This window comes from Antrostomus carolinensis, unplaced genomic scaffold (assembly GCF_000700745.2).
Source record: "Antrostomus carolinensis isolate BGI_N321 unplaced genomic scaffold, ASM70074v2 scaffold7876, whole genome shotgun sequence".
In the NCBI taxonomy this organism is placed as follows: domain Eukaryota; kingdom Metazoa; phylum Chordata; class Aves; order Caprimulgiformes; family Caprimulgidae; genus Antrostomus; species Antrostomus carolinensis.
The window spans coordinates 1-20,818 of NW_010321102.1; the positions used below are offsets into that span (position 1 = coordinate 1).

General features: G+C 37.2%; 1 protein-coding gene across 2 annotated transcripts in view; it reads left to right on the forward strand.

Annotated features, from left to right (window-relative positions):
- The first annotated feature begins 248 nt into the window (after positions 1 to 248).
- Positions 249 to 20,818, forward strand: part of RIC1 (RIC1 partner of RAB6A GEF complex) — a 44,541-nt gene continuing 23,971 nt past the window's right edge. For both annotated transcript variants that reach the window (XM_010169791.1, XM_010169792.1), the window contains exons 1-3: positions 249 to 389; positions 8,614 to 8,721; positions 13,637 to 13,713. In XM_010169791.1, coding sequence (XP_010168093.1) covers positions 249 to 389; positions 8,614 to 8,721; positions 13,637 to 13,713 — 326 coding nt within the window. The remainder of the gene's footprint in view (positions 390 to 8,613; positions 8,722 to 13,636; positions 13,714 to 20,818) is intronic.

Below are 20,818 nucleotides of genomic sequence, written 5' to 3' on the forward strand. Positions count from 1 at the left end.
GCGCAGGCCTGGGCCGCCCCCCCCACACCTCCCAGGTGCGGGCGGCGGTGCTGAGCCGGGGACCCGTCGCTGTGCTGGTGATTATGCGTGGTCGGCCCCGGGCCGGTGGTCAGAGCCCTTCGTCCGGAAGCCGTCGAGTGGGCAGCGAACCCTCCTGCACCTCCCCTTCGGCTGATGTCCCCGCCGTCCCCCGCCTAGGCTAGAGTAGGCTGAGAGCCCGCTTCTCGGGAAGAGGGAAATCCACAGCCATGTACTTTCTCAGCGGCTGGCCCAAGAGGCTGTTGTGTCCTCTGGAGTCCCTGGAGCAACCTCTTCACATCCAGACGGATCCCCAGAGAGCTTTCTTCGCAGTGTTGTCCCCATCTCAGCTAAGCATCTGGTACTGCAGAGTGAGTATCCATCCTCCTGCCAGCTCTCAGCCCCTGCTCTCACACCCAGAAAGCCCTCTCTTCTGTAAAAAGCTTTTTTATTTTCCTTCCTGTTGCAGAAAGGGCTGTAGAATGTGGGACTAAAGCTTACAGAATACTTCATTATTTGTGAATCTGAGTGGTTAAGCTGCGATGTTTACTGATGGCAAAGTAGTGTTAAGGAAATATGGTAAGGACAATCTACTTGGGAGTTAACACCTGTTATTCCTTAAAACGAGACTTCTAACCAACTTCTTATTCTTACTTTGACTTTAAATAGCGCTTAAGCTTAATGTAAAGAGTGTAACTAGCAGTGTTTTTTGCAAATATGCTTCTCCTGCCTTCATATGTTATGTATTTTATAGTAAAGAACATACGAATGTAGGAGATACAAACCACTTTTTATAAAACACAGAACAGACCACAGCATTCTGTGTGTTGATATACATAACACAGAAGTTCACAAAGTTGGCATTTTATGAAAAGTTTTTAAAAGTTTTGCAGCCCTAAACAGAAGAATTGCCATGGCTTTTGCATGGAAATTGCTGCTCTGGCAACATCCAGTTTGAGACTACGTGAGTAATTGACGTTAAATGCCTTGCTTTTAACTGACTTTGAATTAACGTGGTAACAAAAATGCTGTTTGGCAATTTGATTTGGTGGAGTCAGTGAATCAGCTGTGATATTGACTTTAAATTTTGATGCTGAATCCTTCTAAGTGCTGCCTAAATCAGATGCTAAATCTGTCTATAAATATGTCCAACTCCAGATAATTTATAGAGTTTATCTCAGATTACAGGAGAAAACTAACAAACCAATTTTAGAAAGCTGATACTGAAAGACATCAAATGACAGTCATAGCCTTAAAATCTTGCTTTAAGTTATGCTGAGATTTCATCACTTCGCCTCTGCGTAGCTGTTCATTAGTTCCTGGGTGGAGTGCTGATGCTGTTTTTGTAACCTGTGCACGTATCCAGCTGGGACATAACAGCCCATAACTGTGGTGTGTGAACATCGTCATGTGGCCTCTGTTCTCCTAGGTTTGTAGGACGTGGTGTAGATAAAAGTGTACGCTCTTCTAGCTTTTGCCAGTTAATAAACCTGTAGTTATAGACTGTCAATACAGAACAACAGATTTTCTTTTCCAGGAAAATATATAAAAAAGAACAGGCTTGTAGAATGCTTGTCAAGATGTGTCCCGTTGTCTAGAATGCAGTTTGGTTTATGATCTATTCCTGGGGATGGTGTTCATTAACTTACATGCTTGGACTTGTTTTGAAATGTTAGATGTTGTATAACTGCCTACAGACAGAGCACTGAAAGAATTCATATAGAAAAGCTGAGCAAACTTACAGGTCATTAAAATTTTTAAAATATATTTTAATTCAGTATGTAATGGGTGCTTTTGAGGAAGTTGCTGACTTTGCCAGGCTTGATCACTGTCTGATCTTAGACTAAAAGGCGTGCTACAGTCCTACCACCTCCGTGGACATCCATCCTTTAGCAAAATCCTGTAAGACAAAGGTTTCTGTTAAGGGTGTTTTTTAAGGAATCTCTTGAATTATTTTTATGCATACAGCTGGGGTTTTGGGTGGGGGGCTTTCTGTGGCTTTTTGTTTTTTTGTTTTGTTTTGTTTTTTTTTGAGGGGGGGGTGATTTTTTTCTTGTTTGTTTTTGAAGGTGACACTTAAAATCATATGTTGGACTTTTATAAAACAAACTGAAATTACTGCATTATAGAAAATGTTTTTATTTGTCAGAAGTACCTTCTTTGGAACAAGGCTCAGTTCTGGTCAGGTTGAACTATGTTTCTGGAAGTAGAAAAGCCTTCAGGCTAATGTTCGTGTTAAGACTTATTACTATCTCAACTATATATGGAAAGTTTCATGTAAGAATGAGGTGATGAGGCTGGTGAAGTTCTGTTTTGAATTTTTCAAGAACAGGGGGCCCTTTGAAATATTTCCAGACATGTGAATTTTAATTGAGTATGTGTATTTTTCTAGTGAGGTGGCAATGTTTAAAACTCCTTTACACCTACCATGTGCTAAGAACTCATGGAACTAAGGAAAGTTTATTCCAAAATAGGTAGTGTTTTCTGGATTGGAAACAGTGTAGGTATTAAGATCAGAAACGGGGGTAAATGATGTAGGTAAAAACAGATGTAATTCTGGATTTTGTGGTTTTGAGCCAAAAAGTCCTTGACTGTTTTACATGTTATTTTGTAGGGAGAGGTTGGACTGTGGATAGAAAAGACTACTGATGAGTGGTGAACGTTTTTGGTCATGCACCATTATTGGTGAAAGATTCTTGAGCATGCACCCCCAACATGTGTACATGTATTTATTTATTTATTTATTTATTATATGCATGGGCTACTGTACTAGCATGCACATTATCAAGCATACACAATATAGAAATTAAAAAATAAAGTAGAATAGACTATTTCAGTTTTTCAGTTCAAAGAGATCATCTAGGCCAACTGCCTGACCACTTCCGGGCTGACCAAAAGTTAAAGTGTGTTGTTAAGTGCATTGTCCAAATAACTCTTAAACACTGACAGGCTTGGGGCATCCAACACATCTTCAGGAAGCCAAATTCCAGTGTTGGGGGGAAAAAAAACCAAAACAAACCCCCAAAAAACCCTAGAATGAGGTAAAGCTGAAATAAACACATTTAAAAATTATACTTTATTTTATTAACAGTACAAAAAATATTTTCTTCTCTGACCCCAATGGCTTGTATTAAATGCATCCCACTTTGGAGACCGATGTTCTGAATATCTTTCTTAGGATAAATTTTTGGCCTGGGTACCTCAGAAGATTCCTTGACACTAGGAGCCAATGAAACACTTTTCATTGACAGCACTGGAAAGCTTGTCAGTGTTTTCTCTCTGGTAATGTTAAGTACTTGGATGCTTGAAATGAGCAACCCCAATTCATGAAAGGAATTTTCTGAAATGATAAAATAAGGTAATTGATGTTTAGTAGTTTGACTTGGGATCAAAAGGTGAGGTTTCACGAGGCAGCTGTGCAGTCCTAAGTGTCTGATCTTCTGTTTGCACCTGTATTTTGGTGGCTCTTATGGTGGACTAGTGTTGGCTTTTACAGGCTTGTTCAGCTTGCTGAATGAATAGAAGCCTGTTTTATTCTGCTGATGAAGGGATCAAAGGAGCATTGTAGTTGGTTCATATAAAGTGTTACTCCTTTAACAGTAGTGGCTTTTAATCTTTATATTGGTTTGGTTATCTCATGAAATAAGAGCTTGAGGCAGTACAGAGAATTCTAGATACCTACCCTCAGGTCTGTAGGTGAAGATGTGTACAACTTCACCTATACACCTTCACTATATATGTAGGGGAAGATGTATACAACTGAGGAAGAAGGTGTGGTAGATGAATGGAGTTCCCCTTGTAAGTGTTGAAGAGTGAGTTGTGTGCAACAAGAATAGTCTGATGATGTACTTGTATGTATAAATATAGTTTAGCATTTCCTTTCTTTAATCTTAACAAACTTGTGGCAATGACAGGAATAAGTACCGGCTTTGAATATTTAATGAACACTCCTCAAGGTTGCTGGACTGTCTGCTATTACTCTGCCAGTCAAAACCAGTTTTGTAAGCTCTTTGAAGCCAAGAGTAGCTTGCCCCAGCTGCTCCTTTTGAGGAGCATTTCTTAATTACCTAGGTGCTTGTCAGCTTATGATTTAAATCTACCCAAATTTTTAAACTTTCCTGTTTTTTTTTTTTTTGTGATGATGTGATGTTGAATCAGATCACCCAAATAAACTATAAGCTTATGGGAAAGCATGCATGTCAGTCCTAGGTTGTCTAATTTGTATTCATTATAAATGCTGAATAAGTCTATATTCAGACAGCTCTTATAACTCACTCTTGTGCACTTTTCAGTCTCTACCTGTTGCAGTATTAGAGTTGAACTTGATACGTGCTTTAAATCTAAGCACACACGTTATTTAAACAAATTGGACAAAACGAGGCTGTGCTTCTGTTAGAGAAGTGATCTCTGTAACCTGGAATTTTGGCACACTATAAAAGGAGTTACGAGACACCAGTGCTTATAGTTCATATGATACTTGAATAAATACATTAAAAAATATGCAGTTGTTTTTGTAATCTTTTTTATTACAAGTGGCCATTAAAAGAAAAAAAAAAGTTCTTGCCATGCTTCGAGGATTATGATTTCATCTCAGAACAGTAACACCAGGATAATCTGCTGAATTATTGTATGGGGCTTTTTCCTAGATAGGATGAGATACCATCTCTGTGGCATTTTTTTCTGAAATTTATTGCAAAATGGACAACAGATGTCTTGATAATGATGTAAGTGGTTGTGTATTGTGAACAACGTAACACAGATAGCATCAGTGCAAACTAAGATGTCTTGCCCCTTCTGCTGTATTTTTTCCTTAGTAATTGAATCCCCGAGATGCTAACCACTTACTGATAGCCAGCAGACACTTGTCCAAGAAGGCCATTTCTTTTTATACGTCAATAACAGTAGCAGTTGTGCTGTTGCTTCTATTATAAATATGTATTTGTGGTTACATAATTAAAGAAGTGAGACATTACCTGTTAGACTGATGGATTTCTTATGTGGAATGTAAAATTGTCACGTGAGTATTCAGTGGGCCTTACTAGGTTTTCAGAGTCTCATGGATTAGTATAGAATACATGCACCCTGAAAGACATCTCAGAATTAGTTGCATGAAGTGAAAAGCAAAAAAACTCATACACAGAATCACAGAATGTTTGGAGTTTTGAATGTCCATTTAGTTGCATGTGCCTGAGTCGTTTGCCAGAATGAGATCAGAGATGAGGTCAGAGAGTCTGTTCTCCTTCACACACAATTCTGTTTAGTCCAGATTTAAGCACTTGGCAATTCATGGGGCTGAGGAGCAGCAAAGATCTACAGAATATGGCCTTTCTTGTTGGCAAAGTTTTTGAGTGGTACATTAACTGGAAACTTTCACTTGGGAGAGGGAGTGATTGACAGTTCTGATACACTTTGGTTTCTTGAACTCTCTCATAGTAGCTTACGCGAAGCACAGTGTTGGGAGCTGTCTCTGCTCTGCTGTGTTGTTTGGATGGATACTCTGCTGATTCTAAGCTTTCCAGCTGCCTTTACAACAGAATTAAAGGAGCTATGTTTTTATAATTAACCCTGCTTTTAGAAATTCTTTTATCACCACCTTGTGTCTCTGTTACTGACAAAATGGATTTTAGTGGGGTTTTTTAATTTTTTTTTTTTTTTTTTCCTTCTGGCCCATACTAATAAATTTTCCAGTTCCTTATGCATGCAGGCATGCATGCTTTTATTTTCTCAGTTTAATCTTTCTGGTTTATTAGCTTAGAAACCTAAAAAGCTTCAGCCTTTAAAGTGGAGCACAGGCCATCTAATGACAAAATAAAGTGTACAGTATCACCAGACTTTTGTTCTGTTTTCTCCCAGCCTTGTCTTTATCCCTTAGATTATAAGCTCATCAGAACAGCTTGTTTTTTATTTTTGTCTTCTGCCTACAGCCTAATGAAGTGTTGCAGCATTTGTCTTATAAAACCAAACAGAACATTTGTGGTTTTGAAAGAAATTGCCTCTTGTTTCTAAATGAGATTTATGTCTCCAATACTAAATTGTTAGGGGATGAGAATATTAGGATTTTAACACTTGCCTACAGCCATGCAGGTTCCTGTCTTGATGTTACGTTTAAAAACCCAAACCCGTACATAATATGCGATGTTGTCAATTTGTAATACTGTTGTGTGCTCTCAGCAAATAGTAGAATCTTCTCCCTAGACATAACAGTTGTGAAAATGCTGTTAGTCTTCCAGATACTCAGTGTCTGAAAGCTGTAATTAAATGTAAAAAATTCTTTGGAAAGTAAATTAGTAATAGTGAATTGGTAGCATTAAAGGTGAGAACCCTGTAGAAGAGAGAGGGAAGTATTAAGGGTTGTGAAATTTACTTGGGTTTAGAATTCTCATTACTTTGAATCTGTATTTACAATAAAAAGAGCAAAATAAGTGGAGTTCAGAGCTGAACAAGTTGGCTATGGATAGGCTGGGCAAAACATTCAGAATGTTATTGAGTATTATTTGGGCAGAAATAACTGGATTCCGTGTAACTTAATCAGTATTTAAAAAAAAAGTGTCAGTTTTGGCAGTACATAAGGATTTGAGTATGACATATCAGCTACTTGGTGCAACATTCTTAGAATTTAGTGAAGGATATGATTTTGCTATTCATATTTAGTACAGGTATGATAACTACTTTGTTTTGCATAAAAGTTATGTGAGTGCTGGTGCCTTACAGGAGCATCCACGGGCCTGAGCAAGAGTATTACTGCATATTTTTAGTAACTTTTTGGGTGACTATAAATGGCAGTGTTCCTGTCTTGCCCTCTTTACTTCTGGGTTCAAGTGAATTTATGGTAAGAGAGCAACTAAAAAAAAGGAGCACTAAGAAGTATCTGAATGCATACATAGTGTTACGTGTTTACTTCTCAAACTTAGTCCACTAGTTTTCCATTGTATTTGTTGGCCTACTTGTTAAATCCGCAGTATGCACAGTTTGACATTAACCTGCAGCAGTTAAAAAGCAGAATCCAAATTAAGGAAAACTAATTTTTATTTTTTTAATATTTTGTCAAATAAACAATGATTGTCTCTCTCTCCAGTTGGTTACTGTGTCATTTTCTTTGCAGACCTTGAAACGTCTCAATTAGGGCAGACACTTGCTTCTGTGAGGGCTGCTGTTCAAAGCTGTTCTGCTTGTCCTATTTAAAGATGACCTGTTCAGAGCAACATTCACATCTTATTTTAGGGTTTTAATCTCTGCTTGATTTGCATTTACATCAAATGCAGTAGATTGTGTTTAGAGAAGTGAAGTGGTAATATCCCATGTCTAGGCTTGCTGAGAGAATTTGATGCAGTGTTTTTTTATGAAGAAATCTATCAAGATATACAACTATTTTATGTAGTTCCGTGTTCTGAGACTACTTATATTACTCATAGTTATGGCTTAAAAGAGTGAAATGGGAAAGATTGTTGTATTTGGTCAGGTAGAATTAAGTGAAATATTAACAATTTAGAATTATTTCACTGTGGGTTTGGTTTTGTGTGTTGGTTTGTGGTGGGTTTTTTTAATTGTTTGCTTAGTTGTTTTGTCCTGATGCTGATGCAGCGCTCATCGTTGTTAGTGGAAATTCCAAAGGAGTTCTTAATGTACAACAACAACTGATAATGAAGCAGAAGTAGGTTTTAAAGCAGTTTGAGTTAGATGTCTTTGCTCATGAAGGTAACTTGCTACCTTACTGTTTTATAAATAGTACAATTCCTCTATTTCAGTATTGGTCATTTAAAACACATTTGCTTTAAGCTGTCTCTTGTGAATGTTGTCATAGTCTCACATCGGTTAAAAAAAGGCATGTTTCGTGCTAAAAAGGCATTGTTGGGAAGGGTAAAGATTTTGGAGTAAGAACCCCTGTGGAAAGTGCTCTTGTGAAAAGATAGCCAAGGTAGCTGAATGATGTGTAAGAAGGGTGGCAGATGTATTTAACTGTGGGAACAAGAAGTTCTGTGTATCTCTTTTCAGTAGCATTAACTGGAGCACTGGAGAATTTGTTTAGTCTTTGCTAATGGTACTACTATATTCCTTTAAAGGTTATATTTCTTTTTATCTTTCCTTTTTTTTTTTTTTCCTTTTCACTATTTTTGTCATACTGTGAGCATCTACCTCCACTGTTCAGTGGTGAGTGGCAGCCTCTGTTCTGCCTGACCTTACATTCCTCCTGAGAAGCAAAACGTACAATATCAAAATGCTGGATTTTTTTCTGCAGCAGATTGTAAAATGCCAGATATGCTTCTTATCTATTTTGGGAAGCTTTTGCTGGTTTTGAGTTGCAATTTGAGTAAAGACTTGCTTACTCACTTCTTTCTTCCCTAGAAGAAAGTCTTGGGTTTGAAAGAGTGAGATTAGGAATGACAGTGTGTCAAGAGGTCTGCATGAATTCCCTTTAAAAGCACCATTGTGTAATGCATTGTCAAATATGCACTAATTTTTTAACCTTCCTTTTCAAGTGAAACATCTTGTCACTGTTAAGGAAACATAGTTGTTTACAGTTATATCACAATATAACAAACATCCCTTTACTTCTAGATATGAGATGTAATTTTAATTTTTTTTTTTTCCCTCCAGCCCAGTGTATTAATTGTAAGCTACAAGGAAATATCAAAAGCAGCTTCTCAGTTTGGACCTTATAAACAAGCAGAATGGCGGCCTGACAGCACCATGATAGCTGTTTCAGTAAGTAGAGTTTTTACTTCTTACTGTGGTTAAACTATTGCAAAGAGAGTTTTGTATCACCAGTTTCTGTGCTTATACAAACTTGCAGATTGTATATACATTTAATTGACATTTACCTTATGAAAATGTGTAATAGTACCAACGGGTTTTTTGGATGATAGAAGCTTTGTTTAGTAGTTCTCATTCATTTTTATTCCTGAAAAATGAACTGCAGTTCTTTGTATTAAAATAATGTTTATATATATTATCGAGGGCTGATGCAGCATCTCATTACTTTAGTAATCTGGTCACAAAGAAGAAGGAATTCAAAGACATGGGAATGAAAGAAATGGTTGAGGAGTTACATGACAAGCATATTTAGCTTGATAAATAGCATTTACAGATGTTTCAGAAAGGTGGATCTTAAAGAGGATGAAACTGTGGCTTTATTAAGGCAGTATCTTTTAGTGATTAAAAAGAAAATTGCAAGGCACTGAGAACACAGAAACAGGGACTCTTAAGAGTCTTAAAGATGTGATGAGGCACTGAGAACACAGAAACAAGGGCAGTGATAGATGATACAGGGACTCTTAAGAGTCTTAAAGATGTGATCTTGTCTCAAATGGAAATAAAATCTTGTTTCGTTGCTGGTGCTCTGCTTATGGCAGTGAAGTGGACTATTTCAGCACCAGCATTTAAAAATCTGAGGTGCAAGGCAGGCATAATAAAGGTGGGAGTAGATTTTATAGGAGTCCGAATATGGGATGGTACTCTTGCTGACTTCTGGTCAAATCTTACATTAGAACTGGGTCTCAAATTGGGTGTTTCTTTTTCTAGCTTTTAAAATCAAACCTATCGTATTTAAAGGTTTTCTTGTGAGAAAGTACAGAAGGAAAGAATGAAATAATTACGCTTTCCCATCTGACGCTGATTATGTGGAATCGCGAACTGGATAACGACTGCTGTATTTGTTGGTACACTGACTTCATCTCCTAATGTAAACCATCTTTTGTGTTTAAAATGATGCCTGTTATGCTCTGTAGTTTTAAAAACCAATCAGATATTGTTATTGTAGTGGAAAAGACCAGATGATTTATGGAATACTTTGTGTCTCTACCAATATGATAATGACTCTAAATCAACTAAACTTCCTGTGTTCCCATTTTCTTGTGTGTAATGCAGGAGTAAACTTTTCTGAGTAGTTGGTTTAGAATGTTAAAATTGCCTAAAAGCATCTCGCCGAATCAATGCGGTAAAGTATTTCTGTTAGTGTCAGATTATATTTTCAGTTAGCAAATGCTAATAGTTACCAGCAAAGGCAGAAAGGAGACTTCTGTAACATTTACTGTGAATAAAAAAGAAATATTAAATTTTATACAGCATATAATCACAAGTAAACTATCCAAACACATTTTAATTGTACCTTTATGCAATAGTTCAGAAGATGTTTGAATTGATATATTGAATTACTTGCATATTATGGTTTTTTATGTCATGTTGAGATCCATTTGCTCAAGAGATGTTATGGTTCAGCTGAAGTTAATCTAGCTTTAATTCTTGCTGGTTCAGTTACTGTAGTGTTAAGTTTTTGTGCAGCTAAATGTATAGGGTTCTTTTTGGCAGATGATTTCAGAATCTAAATGCCCATAAAGACTCAGTTTGTAAACTTAAGTTTTAGAAATTAAAATTCAAAATGGTCAAACAGTTTATGAAATAATGAGTGTCATGGGATTTCTAGTATTATTGATATTTCTTACACTATATTGCTTCTCCTGGGTATATTTATAAATATAATGTAGTTAAGCATGTTTGTTATGGTAGTTTTAACACCAGTTCTGTTTTGCAATTTTTTTAATATGCTTTTGGATTAAATTTAATTTCAAACAGTTAACGAGTCCTACTGAAAGACCACATTTACAAACATATTTTTGTTATAGAGAGACAGGGACAAGGCAGTTTTGGGAGCTTAATGAAGACTGTGTTCCTCCTGATGCATGATACTTATCTCCAAGTGAAACTGTGAACTTCTTTCCAAGAGAATAAACATTTTTTCCCTTCTTTGTGACTTTTTCTTGAGAATAAAACTAATGAAGGAGCAATAGCAAAGCAAGTTATTAATGAAAAAAAGATAGTAGTTTGTACTCCTAGTTTTGTTGAACTGAATTAACGTCAATTAATTACTGAAGTCCTGTGCAATAGCTAAAAGTATCAGTTTGAAAGCTGAGTTGGTGATTTACATTCACTTTTTTTAATGACACAATGATGGGGAGTGTAGTCTGGATATGATGTTCACTAGTGATATACAGTGTTTTTTGTCTGACTGACAGAGTTCAGAGCATCTGTATGAAAATAAAACACTTTGCAGCCTATGCTTTGAGGTAATTATTTTTACTGAAGGCAAACTTTAGTCTAGCATATAAGACTTTATAAAATACATCAAGTAGTTTTAATGGTGGGCAGTTAAACTTACGCAGTTATTACGCTGTCATAATCTCCTATCAACTCGAACTTCTTTTACTGCTAGTATCTTCTGTTGCTAAACTTGGCACATTTTCTTAACTGATCTTTTTTACCCTACATTTTGTAGTTTCTTCTCTCATATTGCTGCATTTGTAATTTTTCCAGTGTTACTGGGCAAAACTTGGTTTCTTCTATCAGTACATACACGCAAGGTAGCTAATTCTGGTATTGAAACAAACTTGTGTATTGGGTCAGAATGCTTCACTATAGAGAAATATATAAGACATTTTAGGGCCACAAAGATGATGAGGGGCCTGGAGCATTTGCCTTACAGGGAGAGGCTGAGAGAGCTGGGACTCTTCAGCATGGAGAAGAGAAGATTGAGACGGGATCTTATAAATGTCTATAAACACCTGAAATGTGGGGGCCAAATGGATGGGGCCAGGCTCTTTTCAGTGGCGGCTGGTGACAGGACAAGGGGCAATGGGCAAAAACTGGAACACTGGAAGTTCCACACAAACTTAAGGAAAAACTTCTTTACTGTGAGGGTGCCAGAGCACTGGAATAGGCTGCCCAGAGAGGTTGTGGAGTCTCCTTCTGTGGAGATGTTCAAAACCCACCTGGACGCCTTCCTGTGCAACCTGCTGTAGGGAACCTCTTGGCAGGGGGTTTGGACTAGATGATTTCCTGAGGTCCCTTCCAACCCCTACCATTCTGTGATTCTGTGATTTTAGTCCTTCCCTTGCTACAGGCAGCCCTCTGATACAGACTGCTCTTCAGTGTGCATTCTGGTAGCTAAGGTAGAGCTTTATTAAACATCGTAGCATATGAGAAACCATGTTGTGAAATCCCTTGCAAGGTGCTGTATGTTTATACTTTTGACTATCAGAGATGAGAATGATCAGGGAAGAATGACAGTCATGGTTACTTTAGTAAGTTTCATTGCTACGCAGACATTTCTGAAGCAGCGTAGAATATGGATATGGATCTGATCAATTTGCAGGAAGTGCATGGTTGAATGCTTCTGCATTTCATCCAGCTCTTTGTGGAATTTGAGGTTCTATTTAGAAATGAACCTGTAACAATAGCAACTTAGTGCTTTGAATAGTGTTCAGTAAGGCCCTTTGTACCCTAATGTCAGTATAAAGATACTTCACAGTATTGTTTTACTTTTCCTTCCAGGATAAGGTAACTTACAGGTTAAATATTTAATGATGTAATGGAAAGAACCTGTAAAGATGTTAGAAATGAGTATGTTTCTTTACCACATAATACCTGAACATGATATTGCTGCACATAGAAAAGCTTCCATTTATTTTCCACCTGTCTCAAGCTCACTCGCCATTATGGTTCAGTTTTTGGTCTTGCATGGGAGAGGTACTTGCTTTAAATGAGAATAATTGTGTTTCTTAGACTCTGAAGGCAAAACACAAATTTCTTGCATGATAAAGCGAAATGTTTGACTGGGGAAGAACATGGCATCTGTGAACTGATAAACTAAGCTAACAAGAGTGTTACTTTTTCCTTTATTCAAAGAAAAGGAAACCAACCTTGCAGAGCAACTGTAAACCATTAGTTTCAGTGCTCCTTGTCTCCAGTAGCGGTGCTTTGGGTACGTGCCCAGCCCATATTAAAATGTTTGGATTAAAACACTGTTTAACCAAAATGCGTTTGCTGATTTGCCTGAAGGGGTTTAAACAAATCATATTTCTTTGAACAACCTTAATGGTCATCTGCCTCTCCTGTGCTTATACAAACACTGGATCAGCTTCTAGTCATGACTGGAACATCTGATAACTAAAGGATTTATGTTTGTTCTCTGAATAGCGTTACAGTTTGAAATGAGTCTTCCAGAATGACAGAGTATGATTTGGGATTGAATTATCATAGAATTTTTTTCAGACACGAGATGATTTTGAACAGGTGTTGTGGTATCTAAAGATACTGCATGACATGGGGATTTTTTGAAAACTGCCTGGATGACCAACATTGAGAACCGAGGCCTAGCTTCTTTGCACTTTATAGCGTCCATATGTGTTCAGACACCTGGAGGTCTTGTTCTGCAGGCTTGCTACATTCTGCTACCCTAGCCAGGGTCAACCCACCACACTACTACATGCTCTCTGCATTAATTCTCTTTCTTGGTGGGAATTACGTGCCCAAGTTCTCAACATTTGATATAGCTGTCTGGTTTTGTGTATTAATATGAATCAGAGGAAAATTTCTGCTGGATGCATACATCGAGAGTGTTTTCCATTTTTCTGCATACTGAGTGAGCTATTCATTGGGCTTTAAGGGCTAGTGTGGATTTCACCTAGAATGAATTTCTGTGCAAATATTAAAAATATATCTGAAGCTTGATATGAGTGTATATTTGTGTTCAGTATATGAAACATATGTATAATCTCAAGAGCCTGTATAGATTTTACTCATGGAGATAGGTTGGATATATATCTTACCAGTATTTCTCTTTCAGACTGCAAATGGATACATCTTATTTTTTGAAATCCCATCAGCAAGAGACAAGTATCTTTACGAGCCAGTGTATCCCAAGTAAGTATTTCAAACTTTCTTTGCATTCCCACAGTGTGAAAAAATATGACTAGAGAAGTCCTAAGCATATTTTATGAAAATAAAATATTTCCTTCCAGAGTATGTTTTAAAACTTGATGAGTATATGAAGCATCATTTCTATGAGTTAGAGTCAGTTTAGAGAAGTTGGTCTGATTGGTGTGCTATGCACTGGTACGATTCCTTATGTCCATCTTACAAGGTTTTTATATAAAACATTGGTAACTGATTTGTGTTGTGTGTATTTTATGAAAGTCTTTCTGTTAGCTGTGTGTTGAATGGTCAGGATTTTAAGATATATTTGTGTAGCCCAAAAGGGTGTAATGCTGATTCTGTGGATTAGTAAGACAAGGTGTTTGTCCCTAGAGTGTTCGTGATAGGTTGTTCACAATCTCCTAAGACTAATACATATGCTTAACTTTAAGAAGATGAATGATCTCACTGAATTTACTGGGATTGCTAGTCTGTCTATATTTAGCTCTCAATTTTGAAAACCTACATACAATTACTACTGCTCTGGTTATATTAGATCAGAAGAAAGACACAAGCATTTGTACGTGAATTATGCATGCTGCGATTAATGTCAAATTATTCTAGAAACTATTATAATCGGGTGAGCTTTTTTGGGGTGCAGACACAGTATGCTGCCTGTTGGCAGTTTCACTGGTTTGCTTTGTAGCTCAAATACTTAAAAAAACTCCGAGCAGAACCACAAAAAACCAACTCAGCCCAAAATAAACAAACTAACTAAACCAAAAGCCCAGAATTTAAACTTTTAACTTTCTTCTGGCATTTTTGCAAGATGTTTTTCCACTGAAATTCTTGGGTTTCATTTCTACTGGACTGAACAATACCAAATTAATTCTGTTAAATCTGGAGCCCCTAAAAATCAGTGAAGGGCGTTGTATGTGACTTGCCTTGTGCTTGAAAGAGGATATCTTAACTGTTTTCTCCCACTGTAACTGTGTTCTTGGCTTCTTCCTCTATGTTGGCAGCAGTGATTATGCAGCTGTGCCTTAAGTAAAGTCGGATTGCTAACCTGATGGGGAAACTAACCTGCCTATCTCCCTTCTTTACCCCTCCCTGTCTCCTCCCACAGATTCCACTAGCTTAGCTTGCAAGTTGGCATGTAGTAAAAGGCTGGCATTAGAAAATGTTGACCTTGAAGTAGCAGTGAGTTGCAGCACTGGGAAGTTCCAAAACATGTACTGACTGCTCAGTGATTCTTATATGATAGTTGATGATAAAGCAATTGCTTGCAACATTATAACTCATACAGATATTAATTACGTCTCGTCCAGCTCTGTCTTACATGGTCATTTACCCATGTTAGGCAAAGTGAGTGAGTGGGTGGGTGGTGATTTTTGCAGAGGGTGTAAAGATGTAAGCCTGTCCTGCATTAGTGGTGTGATTGGACAACTGCTGGAAACAAGTCAGTGAAAACAGTGGAGTGAATGACAAGGTCTCAAATGTAGGTCTCCACACTTCGTGTATTTGAGGTAAAGGGCTTTTTGTCTACCATTTTTCTCTTTGGACACCTCCACATCATATCAGAAAGTTGTAGAGATGTTGTAGAATATCATCAATTGTGGTTTTTTGTTTGTTTATTTTCAGCTAGTGAGCACACTTCTGTCAGTGTTCTTAAAAGCTCAATCTTATTCTACTTTTTAAAATTGTAAATAATTCTTAATGTTGATGAATTGTCCATATGGTCTGACTTTTTGTAAGTAGAATGAAGCCTGTTCTCTGGTATCCTTTCTTTAACTAATAATGGCCAGTTTTGACAGAAACATAAAACTTAAATGTAATGACTACAAAAAAAAAAAAAAAAAGAATACTCTTCTTAATACAGCTTCAGCTTGAATGGAATTCCTAAGCAATGCAGGTCAAGGTAACGAGGTGGTTGTACACTGGGAGCACACACCCATAACATCCTCAGGTGAGCCAAAATCCTAGTGCAAGATTTTCCAGTTAGTCAATATCCTGCAGTTGAACTTGTGGCTAGGTTTGATCCCATACAAGTGAAAACATTGAGAAAGGTTGTGTTTAAATTCTCCTGTCAGCTTAGCTCTTATTTAAATAAAATGTGTCTATTTTACCATAAGTAAAAAAAAGAACGTCAGAAGAATGGGTGAGAAGGTATATGACAGCTGCTTTCTTGACTTTAGTTGGTTTTGTAGTCTTCCAGATTGGGGCACTGGTAGCTGTGGTAAAGTTGGAGCTTTATGTGGTGTTAGTATTTTTGAAATAACTGCTCTAAAATTTGTTTTTAGCCTTGATTTGAAGAAAAGGACCAAAAAAGTTGCTGAAAATATAAATCAATCCTCATTTGTCCATATGGGATAGGGATGTTTGTGGAGAAAAAGTACAGTCCTTCCAGTTTATAATTCTTATTACACAGAGTTGTTACTGCGTATGGCTGTTGAGCAAGAGGATCCAGAAGAGCTTGCCTGTATTTGATCTGCTAACAGAACTATCCTAGCATACAGTTATTGTGTAAACTGTAATTCGAGTTGCGAAAGTGTTTTGCTGGTACAGCTTGAACAGAATGTGTCCAGGTAAAAACAAGAAAAACCCAAAACAACAAAACCAACAAAGCTGCATGAGAAGTGACAGAAGCACTTTTGCTGGGTTTTTTTTTGGTTGGTTGGTTGGTTGGTTGGTTTTTTTTATGGCCAAGTCTTTCTTTTCTCTCCCAATCTAATCGACACAGGTTTAGTAGAAGAGCTGAAGTGTGAGTTGAGCCTAAGCTCTCACTGTGTTTGAATGCAAGAGTCTCTGCTGCCTCTTACCTATTAGTAATGTGAAATAACCAGATTTTGGAAAGTAAGGCTGAGTGAACTCCGCCTGCCCTCTGCTATTGTTTGATTTAAGAACAGACAGAATCAGAGTATAGGAAAATTGATTTCCTGTTTAAAAATGACCATTTGGCATGACTTCCTCCTTTTCATATCAACCTATTGTAGTGGTCTTTATATTCTGAAATTCATTGTTTTCATGGAAGTGCTGGAATCCAAGATTATTGGCGTTTGCAGCTAGAGCCCACAAAACCTTTTAAGTTTGTTCTATCAGTACCTGAGGGCATAGCTCTTAAATTTAGAATATACTAAATACTTGAAGATGGTTGAGTGGGAAATCCTTTTTAAATGCTAGCTATTTTATACCTTTAGAGGTTTAATAAGTTTAAAATATACTTATATAGATACAATAAGGGTTAAGGAACTGAACTGTTAAGTATTATGCACATTTTATGTAAAATGTGTTATTAGATTAATGTGATAAAACAAGTGCTCATAAGCACAGCATTCTTTCATGGATTCTGAGTATTTATGTTTGTATATAAAATAAGGAAGCTTTTAAAATTTTTGCTGGAGTCAACTGATAGTTTTTTAGCACACTAATATTTTAAGAATGCTATGAATTGCAGTTGTTCTGTTGAAGGAAATGTTTCTGCCTCTTTCGATATTTGGCTAAGAATTGCTAGTCTGTTCTTGGAGTGAACAGACAGACACGCTCAATGAAAACATGAAATATTCTGCTTAATTTGTTCATCTAAAAACAGGAAAAAAAGCAGTAACTGTGGGTTTTTTGCTTTTTAAATTGAGCCAGAATAGTCTGCAGCTTCATTCCAGCTCTTGGAGACTTTGCTCTGGTTCAGAGCAGACTTGGAAGAGAATCAGTATTGGTCATTAGCCCACATTCTAGGATACTTTCCTGCAGTGAGCACAAGTACAAAGTCCTGCTTCAATTAGTGTAGTCTGATTTCACCACCTTATTACTAGAGTCCCTACAAGATAAAACATGAAGAAAATGTATGGTAAGATAGTAGAATGGTAAAGTAAAATTAATCTCCACTTGTAATACACTTAAGAGAAGTGGCAGTGCATACCAGCAAGTTTGTAGCTTTGTAAGCTGTGGCAAGGTACACTGATATTTTTTGAGGAGTTTCCAAAGGAATTTGTGCAGATACTCCTTTGTTTCATAGTGAAGAGATGTGCAACACTGTCACAGTAGAGGCTTCCCTGTACTGAACTGATAGTTATTTCTGTTTAGAGTTTCAGCAAGGAGAGTGACTTAAGATTTGTCACTTGAAGAGACAGGGTGCGGTGACTTAATGCCGAGGATATTATTGCCTTTAAAAAAGACAAAACCTGAAAAACTTTACATGGTTAATAAACTAAACATAGTAGTTGGAGATTCTTTTGGCTCATATTTCCTCATATCCTCAAGTGAAGCTTGCATTTGGAGGGTGGGGGGAAGTGATAAAGTGATGTCAATATTGTGTCAATTCAGTATGAGACCTCAATGCTGTAGACTTTTAAAACTGAAGTTGTTTCCTAACCGACATGGGCATGTGAACAAGTTAGTGTTTATATCCTGGTTTACAATGCTTATTGTTGCTTATACATCTGGTTACTGTTTTCATATCCTACTCTTTCTGTCACTTTTCTGTAACAAGATGGTGTATACATGCCATAAATTACGTCATCAGGGGTACTGGTTTTTTGTTTGTTCCCCCACCCCCCCCCCCCCGCCATTCAGTGCACTTAAGATTAGTGTGTACAAAGGTTTTGAACTTTAAACTCTGCGAGTGTAACTGATGAGGTGTACAGTTAATTTACTAAATAAGTTTTGTTCCGAATTAAGCTTGTGCTAAACTTTAACAGTGGGGCTTTCCCTGTAAGTTGTTTTTGGTGTTGGTTAGAAAATATACTTTTAAAACTAGATTAGTTGTAGAATTTTTATTAAGCATTATGGCACTTGCTAGCCCTTGATGTGGCTCAGGAGGTTTAAAATGTCATCAAGAAATCTTTGCAACTGGAGTAATAATTTGGTAAGCCATTTAGCTTTTTTACATGAATAGTTGATTAATGTGCTAGCTAATTATCTTCTCAAACCACAGAAACCTGTTATTACTCAATTGGGTAGAAAAGGCTATACTAAGAATTGCTTTTCTAAACCCTTATTAATTCTTTATAGTTGTTTCCATAGACTATCTTTAAAGTTTTGTTGGTCCAGCTCTTGACATTCTGTGTGTGTATGGCTGTGGATCCAGCCAGACATATTTCATCTTCAGCTGGTGGCTGTCCACAGCGTATGGTGGAGAGATGCAGGTTTAGGGGTGAGAAGACACTAGTCCTATGGAAGTCAAAGCTCACGGTGTAATTTATTTGTTTGAGAGCCATTCCTAAAAAGCAGGATAGGCAGTGAATTGCTAGTGAAGAATCACACGTTCAGAGGTGATGATGCAGGCTCTCTGAATCAGGTATCAAAAAAGTGAAGTCCTCAGTTGTACAGGCAATTTACTAACCAAAGTCTTCACACAACCATTTTGAAACAGTTAAATATTGTGTAACTGTGATAATGCAATAATAATAGCTGCTGTCAATTGTTTGCTTTTGTGCCTTTCAAGGAGAGCAACTCTGAGTTCTTGGCGGTGTAAACTCATTTAGAAACATTCTTTGCCTTGTTTTTCTTACATGTGTAATGCTCTTAATAGTTGAAACATCAAGGGCAGCTGTGATTTGACTAGTGGGAATGGATGCTACTGCTTTTTTTGTCGTTTGTTTGTTTTTTTAATTAATGTGACACAGTAATTATTTTTTTTAAGCGTAATATTTGTTGACTGTGAGAGCAATTCTGAAATTTTCTTAAGTATTATCCAGCCATAACAGCTACCTATATTACTATGACTGCCCCAGATGGTAAGGTGGAAACTTAAATCCTAATCTAATGCTATTTCTACCTCTGGAATAGAATTCCCCAGTAATAAGCAGAAAATAGTAAACATTATTTTGAAATACTTAAGAGACTAAAAAAGGTAATGTGTTATGTACCTTATGTACAAATTATAGAGAAGTCCTTAAGTACATCCTTTTAGATTCTGCTGTAATTAACTTCCTAAGTATTTCTTAGTGGCTCCTGGAGCAGCGAGTAAGTCTGCTGATGATGTTTCTGAGTGAGTTTTGTCTGTGAATCATGCTGTATCACTTAACCACTTTGAAGACATAAGGGCAGTAGTTGGCTGCTAGAAAAATTAGCTGACTGGTGTCCTGTTTTCTCCCTGAACCTCCTCCCATGCCAGATATAAAACTGCGAGGAAGTTCTTCCTCCCAGTTCAGGGGAGGCTTGCTGACTATGCTTTTACATAGCGCTGCCTCTTTCTTGAATTTAGGATGCTTAAGGTTTGTCAATTTTATTTTTAGTTTTTCTGGGGTGGGATAAATACACTTCTCCATTTTCTCATTGTTGCATCTTGAATCATAATTTGAGTTTACAGTTTTTTATTCTAACAGAATCAGTGTTACTTCCAGAGCCAGTTCTTCCCTTGCAAGAAGATCAAATGAATACAAAAAATTATGACTTCACGCTAAGAATTTTAGCAGTTCACTTATTTGTAGGCTTCTCTTTCATTTTGGGGAAGTCAGGTTAGAACTAAACAGCAGGAGAAGGTTAATGTGGGGAGAGCTGAGAGAATTGGGTTTTGGAGAAAAAGGGCAAGCCCTTAAGGTGGACTTACATTTAGCATTGTTCTTTACCCTTATTTAAAAGGTGATTCGTGAGGTACAGTTATGTAGGCTTTCAAACATCTGAAATTTTGTTACGCCATATAGCTCTCTGTTTCCTGTGAACAAGCATATCTATCACTGATGACATACTAAATGGGGAACAGAGAATGAACCTAATTGTTTAAAAAATGGACCTTGATCTTCAATTCAGGATCTGAAACTTCCCTGTAAACCTTGTATTCTGTCTTTAAAAAACAGCCTGGCATTCCTAATGTTCTCGTGTTCGGGGTTTTCTTGGATTGCAGAGGCAGTGGGAGATTTTCTCAATTTTGAGCATTAAAAGATTGTATTCACAGGTTTAGTTACACTAACAGAGATGCCATGCGAATACAAGGGAAGTAATTATATTTGTTTCCACATGCAGCTGGTTGGTCACGGGAATGTGTCCATTCCTCCAAATTCTTATGCAAAAGTGAGTTCCTTAAAGTTTGGTTACAACTGTAGCAGATGCTGATGTGGCAGCCCAGACCAAACATTCTTTCCTGCTTCTGTCAGCAGTGCACATTCTTTGTTTAAAG